The sequence below is a fragment of the Gastrolobium bilobum genome, unplaced genomic scaffold (assembly GCF_033153095.1).
Source record: "Gastrolobium bilobum isolate Gb01-03AN ecotype WA unplaced genomic scaffold, APGP_CSIRO_Gbil_v1 utg4366, whole genome shotgun sequence".
Lineage (NCBI taxonomy): Eukaryota > Viridiplantae > Streptophyta > Magnoliopsida > Fabales > Fabaceae > Gastrolobium > Gastrolobium bilobum.
The window spans coordinates 89,693-101,040 of NW_026895214.1; the positions used below are offsets into that span (position 1 = coordinate 89,693).

The window sequence follows — 11,348 nt, forward strand, 5'->3', positions numbered from 1 at the left end:
ATGCAACATATTAAGATGGTAAACCTCCAAGAACAATATAGGTTCGTTCTTCATCACTTATTGGACTTCCTATAGCTCTTAGTGAATCACAGATACCTTTGATACGAGAGAGAAATTCTTTAACTGTTTTCGAACCTTTCTTGATCGAGTGAAGTTCTGAGCGCCGAAGTCTTGCTTTCGATTTCATCATACCTTGAAATAGCTTGTGAGTTTTGTCCCTAGCTTCATGTGAATGCTTTACTCCAAGGATCTCATTTACTATTGACTCAGAGATAGTTTAAAGTAGCCACGACAGGAGCATTGAATCCTGAGTTATCCAATCTACATATGCTGGATTCTGTATTCCATTGATTCGATCTTCTTCTGACTGAAACTGAAGTCGAATTTTTGGATTCACTTAGAAACGATGCATTTGATGAGATGTAATATTCGGTTCAACAATTTGATTCCAGAACAAGTAATTTTCTTCTGTTAACTTCACTGTAATCTGTTGATTGAATAGTTGTGGACTTTTGATTTCTGTTGCTCGATCCTCTATACTTGACTTCGCTTGTGTAGATGAACGATGATGTACTTGTGAGGGTTCTGAATCTGATGGTGAAGAAGCTGTTGCGGAAGTCATGATGAACCACACTATGGATCAGGCCTTCAAGAAGAAGGCTCTGATACCATAGTAGAATTGAAAGAATACACACACACACACACACACACACACACAGAGAGAGAGAGAGAGAGAGAGAGAGAGAGAGAAGTGAGAAAAGCCATTAGAGTCAATGAATACTGAGAATGATATATTCACGTTATGTAACAAATACACAGGAAGCTCATTTATATAGAGCAACAGTAACAAACTCTGTAACAGACTAATGAAGCTATAATCAGGTGTAACTAGCACACTAATAGATTTGCAGTGGATCCTTGATAAGAGCACGTGGATAGAAGCATTTTATATGCTAATATGTTCTGACAAAAATTTCGACGGAAATTATTTTAAGGGAAATGTTTCTTTCAAAACTTTCGACGGAATTTAGATTCTTTAAAGAATTTTTAACAGAATATTTTTTCCGTCAAAATTTTTTATCGAAAAATTTTTTGTCAAAAAATTTTACGAAATTTTGTGACAGAAATGTGTTCCGTTGAAGATTTTGATGGAAATATTTTTTATCAAAAAACTTGACGAAAATATTTAGTCGAAAATTTTCGATAGAAATGTGTTTCCCTAAAAATTTTGACGAAATTTTTTTTGTCACAAAATTTAACGAAAATGTTTCCGTCGAAATTTTTTGCCGAAATTTGAATTCTGTAAAGAATTTTGATAAAAAAATTTTCCGTCAAAAAATTTCTATAGAAATGTGTTTTGTCGAATTTTTTGATGAATATGTTTTTTTTGTGAAAATTTTGACGAAATTTAGATTCTGTAAAAAAATTTGACAAAAAAGTTTTTCCGTCAACTTTTTTTACAGAAATATTTTTAGTCACAAATTTTGATGAAAATATTTTTCTTTAAAAAATTTTGCGAAAAATTTTGATGGAAATATTTTCCGTAAAAAAATTTTATGTTAAAGCTTTTCTTTTAATGTTATTGTGAATTTCTTTTTCTTTTTTTCACATAATGGGTATGAGTCAAGTTTTGGGTCAATGGGTCATTATTAAAACAAGTCAGGTTTAAAATTGACCCAAATAAAAGTGGGACAGTATTTAAATCAGTTCAAAAAAAATAGTTATTTATGGGTCATGTCAAGGTCAGATCAAGAGCAGGATAAGTGAACCAGTCTTTTTGCACACCCCTACATGTAGTAGTCGGGGAAGAATCTTTATTTCTTTCGATTGTTAATTTAAAGAAATTTTTAGTGATTTTGAGCTTAATTTACCTATAGCTCAAACATAAAGCTGTTGTAGTAAATATACAAGGACACACGTAACAGATTTGTGAATTTTGATAACATTTATCAATGAATTGATTTACACTAAAGCTTCCTTATTTATAGGTAAGCTCGGAATACATTAATCAGATGAGAAAGAAAGTAAGCTAAAGAAGATGAATAACTGATACAACTAAAAACAATTAAAACTAACTAAAAGAAAAATGAACTCCAGTAACAAGATTATGTTATTTTAGCTTCTCTTATGGTTAGTCCTTCGTCCATATACTTCTGATGTGGCATGGGAACTTATACTTCCTGACATGTTATCAATTGGAATGCTTGCTTGGGCTACTGATTGATATGTGGCATGGGCTTTAGAAATCTGGGTCGTGGACTCCCGTAATAACACAACTCTAAACTCTTCATATCCAATCACGACGATTACATTCAAGTTGAACCGTCAAACTGGTAAAAGATTTCTATAAGTAGGATTTATTCATGCATATTTTACAATTACAGATATTGGACTTTTTTTATTGGATAAATCAGATATTGGATTTGGTAATACTGTTTCTCCTGAACAAGTTTAGCAGATAATTTAGTCAAGAGTTCTGATGATGATGATTTCATCATACATACTAAAGGGTATACCATGATTACCCCCAAGGTTCTTTTTTATACTTGTAGTAACTATAAATTTTCTCTTAGAGACCCTAGGGGCGTTTGGTAGAGAAATTTTTTTTATTTATTCGGGAATCTCGATTTTCAGAAATATGATGAAAACATTCAGTTTACGATTATATTCGAAAATTAAAAATTTAGAAAAATTCAGTTTTCTGAAAATCCTGGAAAATACCGACTACTTAAGGGGGTATTTGATTCAGAAGAAAGTTTTTGAATACTAAGAAATTATAATTAATAGGAAAATGGTGAAAAAATAAGTTTGGTAGGAAAATATAAAAAAAGTTGTTTGGTTGGAAAAAAATTTACCGGAAAAATTAAGTAAAATTTATAAAGTCTATGTTTGGTTTGAGTCTATGATTAGTTTGAGATAAAATATTGATGGAAAATGAATTACAATTACAAAAATAACCCTTTTATATCAAAAAGTGTGTGCAACTACGGATATCAAATAGTGAGCTATAAGTCTGGATAACAAAAAGTGGTCAGAGAAGTCCACGGTTAGAATTGGTAGAAGATATTCAGATTCGGTGAGATAAGGTAAGAGTATGTTCGTAAGCAAAATGTTACTTTTTGTGCTATTTAGCTAAACAACGTGAAATACCACATCCAAAGTGGGATTGTGAGGACATTTATTTTGGTGCAATTTACATGCAAACATGATGGCTAGGGAAATAATATTGGTAGGAAAATTTTGAAATCTGTTCAACCAAACATGGTATAACTAGATTCCCAAATTGCCAATGCCTATCTATCTCCTAAGATAGCTTGTACCAAACACAGCCTAAAACCAATGTTATAAAAACCAGACCAACCCGGCCGGGTCGACCCGGAAATCGGTGAATCGGTCATGTAACCGATCTGATTTTCATATTGGACCGGCCATGTTACAGAACCGGTGTGACCCGATGCGACCCGGCCGATTTTCGTAAAAACCGGTGACCTGGTCGGTTCAACCGGTGACCCGGCCCGGTCTATAAAAAAAACTAATTTATTTTCGTAAATTAATGTCTTATTTGTTCTACTCTCAAACACAAATGATTTGTTTTCTTTTGAAATATTTGAGTGATTTGTAGCTTATTAACTTACATATATTATGTACCTACAACACTAATATTATCTTGATTTGATTTGATTATGTAGCTTATTAGCTTATTAACTCTCAGAGAATTTTGATTTGATTTATAGTTAGAGATGTTATTTACTGAACCTGAAACATTAGTATCACAAATATTATATGTTTGATTGATTTTTTGTTGGACAATTATGTGTAATTTATTATTTTCATATTAAAATATTTGAAATTGGTATATTTTTTTACAAGTATTTAAATATATTTATAATTTTTTTAATATAAATTATAGATTTACAAATACTTACCGGGTCATGCAGTTGAACCAATGACTCACTGGTTGAATCAATGACCCAGTACCTCGACCGAGCCCGAGTCGAGTTTAATAACATTGCCCAAAACACATTTTGAGGTTTAAGTGAAAAATTCATGACGATTTGAAGATTTCGCTCATCTTGAAAAATATTTTTCCCAAAATTCCCTCCATTTATTTCCCAAACCGCAAAAATATGAAACAGGTTAAAAAAATAGTGTCATTCATGAAAGCCAAAGTTCATGTTATATGATTCCCCAAATTGTCTGAGGATAGTTACGCTAACAATAAAATTATCTCTTTTTGAGATTTAGGAAAAAAAAGTTCAGTACATTTTAGAAATTTTATTCCTCCCGCAACACAAATTTTCTTAAAACACCCTCCATATTTTATCCAAATCCCAAAACATCTCATTTTGGATTCTAAACCAATTGGATTTATATTGTAAGAACAAATCTACATGATGTTCTCATAATGCAAACCCCATGCAAGTTCCTCTGTAAACTAAATTGCCGTTGTACCTACCTATTATAGTAATTTGCTATGTATCAGACAACTTGGTTGTTTCAACACCAATACAAAAGTGGAAGACCGGGTAATAGGAAGAAGACGCGAAATGTGAATTGTTAGGATACAATCATAACTTATAACCTTAACAATGATCAAGAGCTTCTAGCCGTTCTATCCTGATTCTGTCGTTGACAAATGATTTCTTGGTACAAAAGCTGTAAGTTCAAAAGGGGAAACGTCATAAATATTAGGGAGGGCAAAAATGAAGTCACGTGTATTTGCAAACATACAAAATAATCAGCATTACTAAGACACCACAAAAATTATATAATCAATTATCAAAAGTTCACGCCATGTCAACAACGTAAATTATATATATATATATATATATATATATATATATATAGAGAGAGAGAGAGAGAGAGAGAGAGATAGGATCCTTTGACACCGGTGTCAAATTTCAATTTTGACACCTCATCTAAGAGCCGTTAGATAAAAAAAGATCAACGACTCTGATTTGCAAGCAAAGCAAATCAGGGGTAAAAAGAATGAGAAAAGCAAAGCAACCATAAACAAAACCTACACTAGCACTAAATTTACCAGCCTAGGGGTAAAAGAACTAGACAAACGAAAAGATGGCTTACCTGATTGATAACTCTAAAATTTACCAAGGATCACATAATGAAAGAAAAGAAGAAAATTGTTTCAAATATAGTCATAATCACCATTCAACACAAGTGGGATTTTATCCACATTGTAAAAAGCATGACTGGAACACATTACATAAAGCATCATATTAGTCTAAAGTGTGGTGCGTGTATACCCCTTCAAAGGATATTTTGAGCAAAATATTTCAGGAACGTTTACCCATTATAACACCTTCAATTTATTATCTTTTAATATTCAAAAGAAGGATTTCGTTCAAGCTATTTCTACTGCAAGACAAGAAATGTTCGACTAGCTTTACAGCAGAAACAAGAAACCCGAAATTAATTAGACCTATATGAGGAGTAAGGTTGATAGTTCAGAGAAGTTACAAGCAATGGAAAGGTTGAGTTTCAGGGATACTGAGAAAGAAAGTTATTATCATTACTAAGATACCACCAGAGGAAAAAATATATCAAAGATATTTACACCAGAAAAATTGTCAGCACCTTCCAATCCATCTAAGAAAATTTTTCAAAAAATTAAAAAATAAAAAATTATAGTTTTCCGAACAGAACTCTTTACATATAGACATAAGCTATTATTTAGTTCAAGCTTCAAGGAATGGGGTTGCAACAAGTTGCAGAGGTATCTAGTAAGAGAGAATTAACTATCACATTGGAGGATCATAATTTCCACGGAACAACAAACAACAATATGGCAAAAGGTTATATTCAAAAAAAGAAGAAAAGTGCTGCAGCGCTTGGATGAAAGATTTAGGGGATTCAAGGACAAGATTTTCAACACAAAAGGGGGAAGGATATAAAATATTGCATTAAGATGAACAATCTGAAGAAATTTTTTTTTCAATGAAATACAACAAACTCTTCACTCCTTTTCATAGTAATGTATTTTCCATATGGACCAAATGCATTTATAAAATAAATCCTCACTCTCCCAATATAGGCATAAACCAAGCAATTACATGAACAAAAAGAACAAAGAAAGGAAAAGAAAAAAGGGTATATATTGACAATATGATCCATAACATTGGTCATGTCACCTTATCAAATACACAATCATGAATGCATATGATTGACCCCTTCCATCTAAAAATTTAGCAGTCTATGCGTTTTTTTATTTTTTACTTTTTAAAAAGAAAAAACAATTATTGAACCCACATCTGCAATCATTGTACATAAAGGATTAATAAAGGCTTTCATTTATTTATCATCACGAGCAACTCATCCACTAAGCTTCAAAATCAGTAAGATAAAATTTTCCAACCCTCGGAAACATGAACTCAGACTCAGACTTCCAGCTCATGAAGCAGACAACTGAGCTCATTCAGTGCGAAAGCTACCAACTATAGCAGGTAGAATCACATACTTCCCTGGAGAGAAGCATTATCTAATCCAACTTAACTTTGAAGTTTGATGGAAGAGCTTAGGCTACGTGTACTTTAAATTTTTAGCATCTTTCACACTCCCCAACGAATTAAAACAAAAAAAAAAAACTTGGTACCCAACTATAATAGTTGTTTGGGATAAAGATGATGTGAATGTTGGTGTACCTAATCACAGCTTGGTCAATAGATCCAATCAATGTCTTATCAAAATCAGTATCTGGAAAGTAATTTTGCCAACCACATCATTGCAAATGTGAAAACAGAAATAATCCAATGAGAGAAACAAATGAAAGCATACACATCCATTGTTCCAGCATCTAGAATTTGATTTCTACAGCAAGAACGCAACATACCTGAACTGCTTATAGCTCCAGATAAATTCTTGGTCTGTATATATAGCATCAGCGAAAACATAAAGTTGTTTATCTATTTTTCTAAAACAGCAACAGTTCCATGACATTTCACAGCTTGAGGCAATACATGCTAAGATACTAAGCTCCTCTTGAAAGACTAGCTTGCATAAGATTTGATAATTCTTAGTCATCACAGTTGCAACAAAACTGCAAAAAGCAGGAAGTAAAAAAAGAGAAGCAAGCAATTTGAAGAATGGACAGGCGAAGCTGAACTAGAGAACTGAACAGATCCAGTAAAACCTCCAGCAGTGTTGGTCATTGGACTTGCACTAGGTACAGAAATATTCTTGCATGACCCAAAATGTGCACCAGCCTGCAAAATTGCAGTAATTACGTCATTGTCTTTGATAGAAATCCATCCATATCAAGCATTCTACCGTGTCATATAATACAACACAACAAAACACCAAGAGATGAATATGTGGGCTACATTATGACTGTAGGGATCTTAATCAACTTTTTCCCAAATACTGTGTGCTATATGATGCCATAAAATGGAACAGATGCAATTAATACAAATGGTTGAGAAGATAGTTAAGAAAAATAAGGAAAGTCAAGAGACAATATGGAGATGTTATTACTAATGTCAATCTATTACATTGATTTTTATAAGCCTATAAATTTATTTCTTTGTTCAACAAAGATTTGAGTTAGACAAAAATCTTTTTAGAAATTATGGGGCAGAAAGTGAACGTGCAAAACTACCTCCCTTTTCTCTTTATTAATAGTAAAGCTAAATGACTCCGGAGCTACAAAATATTTTGAGTAACAATTAAATTCGAGCATATTAATGTTTTTCTATACTTTCAACAAAATGAAAATTCACCTTCATCCCCAAGTGACTAAATTTTTCTTGCCATCATACACAGAGGCGGAGGCAGGTAAGGGAGAAGGGGGGCAAGTGCCCACCCTTAAAATTTGATATGAAAATACCAAAATACCCTTCACTTAAAATTTTTATTCCTTCTATCTCTCACTTTCTCATCACACATCTATCTCATTCTTTTCTAATTTAAGTGTTACGGCACTTTGTGCTTTTCTTCTCTCTTTTTCTTTCTATTCTTTTCTAATTCCTAATCTCACTTACACACATATCAAACTACAACATACACCTTTATATAGACTTCACCTACCGACTTTTTCTTCTATATAATATAATATTCTAAACTTTTTCTACTTGGACTTTTCTTTCCTTTGCTACAAGTCTACAACTTTCTACATCTTTCTTCAATGACATGTTTTGTTTCATCTTTGCCAACTTGTCTTCTTTTTCATTTGTTTATTATTATTTGTTGGCAACACATCTTGAGTGATGTAGATTCTTCTAATAAATGGCAAGTCTTTTATTTATCAAATCTTGTAGATTCTTCTTGAACGGCGATGGTAGTTTTCTGGTTGCTTCTTTGATCTTCCACACCACATAGCTTCAGGAATTTTCTGGTTTAGCAACTCTTGATTCTTCTATGATTTTCTAGATTGGTGGTGGATGTTGCAAAATCAAATTTGATTTCTAACAGAAACATAGTTTGAGCTTGCTATAATAATTATATTGTTTCGCAGAGATTCTTTCCTTCAGAGTTTGGAAATGATGTGGACAGGACTCATGCTGTGGGTCCAGCAAAGAGTGCATTTCAGGTGAAGGCCAACATTCGCAGAGCCATTGAGGCTGAAGGAATTTCCCATACCTTTGTGTCGGCCAGTTTATTTGCTGTTTACTTCCTTCCCCCTTTGTCACATCCTGGGGTCAAATCTCAACCTAAAGATAAAGTAGTTATTCTTGGTGATGGAAACCGCAAAAGTTAGATCTCATTTTTTTGCATTTCAGGTGCGGAGGTGCCCACCCTTCATCAAATTCCTGGATCCGCCACTGATCATACAAGTTAAGGTATCTCCCGAATTATTGTAGGTTTCAAGAAATATAAACATGCACACTTATATTAAAAAAAAAAAGTGTAGAGAAATTTTAAATGTGGTGACTAACAGACCAATTGTCTGATTCTATATTCGCAAGAACAGTAACAGACACATAGTCAGGCTTCAAAGAGCCTCAATGTCTCATATTCTGTTCATGTGGACAACTATTTTGAATAAATGACTGCTGAAAATTGCAAATTAGATGAAATTCTCGAGACTTTCTACTGGGTGCAAAATTATACTTAATTAGGTATCTAGTCACTAGTTTTGGAACATAACACAGAAAGAAATAAGGAATTCTGAGAATACAAAAGGTTCACAAACAAATGGCATAAAGACAATACATATCTGGACAAGAAATGCAGACAAACCTGGCAGGCTGTGATTGTACTACACCCACACAATGTGTGGCCATTCATTTTATCCACAATATCAAAAACACCACCTCCATCACTCCTCTGCATGAAATTTCATTCAGAATGCTAAAGTGTGCAGGGTATATGTTGTATAGAGATCAATAATCAAGTTTCAATTAACACCCCTGAGCAATAAGGAGTACCATGTAAAAATTAACAGCTATGAAGTTGGGCAGCACATTCCCTGCAGCTTTGTAACATGTATTCACCATCTCAGCAAGTGGAGCCGAATGCTCTTTGCATGAGTCAGCTTCAACTGGATATGTTGGAAAATAATTCATCAAGAAAAGTGAAGAACCTCTCGAATTTAATGCCTTTGATTCTTTTCTATGTGGGCAAGAACCCTGTTGAACTCCGGGATCTCCAGCTGAAAATAAATGAATTATGAGGCTGCCATTACAAACCATGTATAAAGAAGGTATACATGCTAAAATGATATCGTGCTTACACTCATTTTCGACCATGTGCTTCCACTGATAAGCTATTCCTTCTTCAGCTTCCTTTGAAGCATCAGAAGTGAAAACAAGGAGTCGGTGATTTGCTTGAACCATCTCTGTTACAGTGGGCCAATCGTCACCCTTTTTCGGTATCTTAGACACAGGAAACCAATACTTATCCAGTCCAGCACTTGTGAACACATTAGTCAACCCCTTTGGAGTGTGCACATAGTCTTCAATTATGATTGTGACAATCTCAGCTGGATTTTCCGTCAAGAATGCTTCGACTTCTTTCAAAGTATTTATTGCAGGTTGCTGAGAACATTTCAATGGACATATTAGTCGACGCCCCATGCAAGCAAAACCATAAAAATCACACTTATAACAAAGAGGGTCACATTACAAAGGCAGTGAAGTTGAAGCATTGCCCTCGAAATGAATGACAGAGCCAGATATCATTCTGGAAGTCGTACATATCCAACATGAGTCCCCTCACTCCATTCTAAATCATCAAAAACAATTGCATAAGAAACAGTACAAAAAAAACTAATAATTAAATTACCAAAAAAAGAAATAAAAAATCATTGTCTAGCTGAAGTAGAATCCAACTTCATCCAACAAAAGAAAAAGAATAAAATGCAAAGTCACAATGTAATGTGCAGACACATTACACATACCCTCAACTGGTTAGTCACAGTGTCTTCTTGATTGTAAAATGTTAGTCTCTGAACACCCGGCAAAGGAGGTGCATCAACGATGCTGAACGAATTATGGGTCACTATCCACGAGTACTTATTGAAGGGCAACCCATTCACCTGCAGAGTGCCCCCAAAAAGGCGAAATTCACCAAAAAATAGAAGTTTTTTTAAAAAAAAAAACAGCTTTTTTTGTGTTATTTAGCTAAAAACTGAAGGAAAGTTCCCATTAATTGGGCATTGGAGAATAATCAGTGAAAGGAAAGAGCTTACGATGGATGTAGGAAGGGTGGGTTGGCCTCTGATGCAAATGGGCTGGTTCAAACCCAAAGCGGGGCAATTGCCACAGTAGAGACCCGACCCGCAATCTCTAGCAGCTGAACATGCTTCTAAGACCTGCCAATTTCAGTTCAATCTCAAATAACGAAATCGAATTTCAACGGATCTCTTCTCTTGTGAGACAGAGAGAGGGAGAAAAGAAAAAACCTGACAATTGCCGTTAGAGAAGAAGGAACAGATGAGTGGCAGAAGGAGGTAAACAATGGCAAGTGCTCTGCATTTCAAACGGTAGTTCTGGAAATGCGAGCACATTGCAGTTGCCTTCGCAGAAGAAGAATGCTACTGAAGGAAGCTAATAAGGTTCAAACCTGAAAGCAAAAAGAGAATTTTACTGTTCAGTGATCAAAGTTTTGGGCATAAAAGGCAACAATAGCTTTACCATTTGATTCACGTTTTGTCCATTTCCATTAACGACTGTTTTGACTTCACTAGTGCGCCTAGATTATCAATTAATTAAAATTAAAGTCCACTTGTTTAATTTGGATTTGGATTAAGGAAAGTTTTAACCAGTGTCATGACTCAAGCAATAATCTTGTGACACGTCACGACCCACGTTGCTTCTGTCTAGCAATTAACATGGAAGTAGATCCTCTTATATTAAAAAAATAAAATAAGATATTCTGATAGAGATACGATCTCT

At 34.0% G+C, this 11,348-nt stretch overlaps 1 protein-coding gene across 4 annotated transcripts; it reads right to left on the reverse strand.

Annotated features, from left to right (window-relative positions):
* Window positions 1-4,418: 4,418 nt before the first annotated feature.
* On the reverse strand, window positions 4,419-11,107 carry LOC133300139 (PI-PLC X domain-containing protein At5g67130-like). 4 transcript variants are annotated; one of them, XM_061499654.1, is made up of 11 exons: window positions 11,088-11,107; window positions 10,856-11,016; window positions 10,643-10,765; window positions 10,352-10,489; window positions 10,078-10,176; window positions 9,686-9,989; window positions 9,381-9,604; window positions 9,193-9,279; window positions 7,148-7,220; window positions 6,848-7,054; window positions 4,419-4,656 (listed from the first exon to the last, which is right to left on the reverse strand). In XM_061499654.1, the coding sequence occupies exons 2-10, from the start codon at window positions 10,958-10,960 to the stop codon at window positions 7,038-7,040; spliced, it is 1,170 nt and encodes a 389-aa protein (XP_061355638.1). In that variant the 5' UTR covers window positions 10,961-11,016; window positions 11,088-11,107; the 3' UTR covers window positions 4,419-4,656; window positions 6,848-7,037. The 4 variants fall into 4 exon arrangements, with proteins under 4 accessions (XP_061355638.1, XP_061355625.1, XP_061355646.1 ...); XM_061499641.1 differs by having other exon boundaries at window positions 6,848-7,220; XM_061499662.1 differs by lacking the exon at window positions 10,352-10,489 and having other exon boundaries at window positions 6,848-7,220.
* Between the last annotated feature and the right edge of the window lie 241 nt (window positions 11,108-11,348).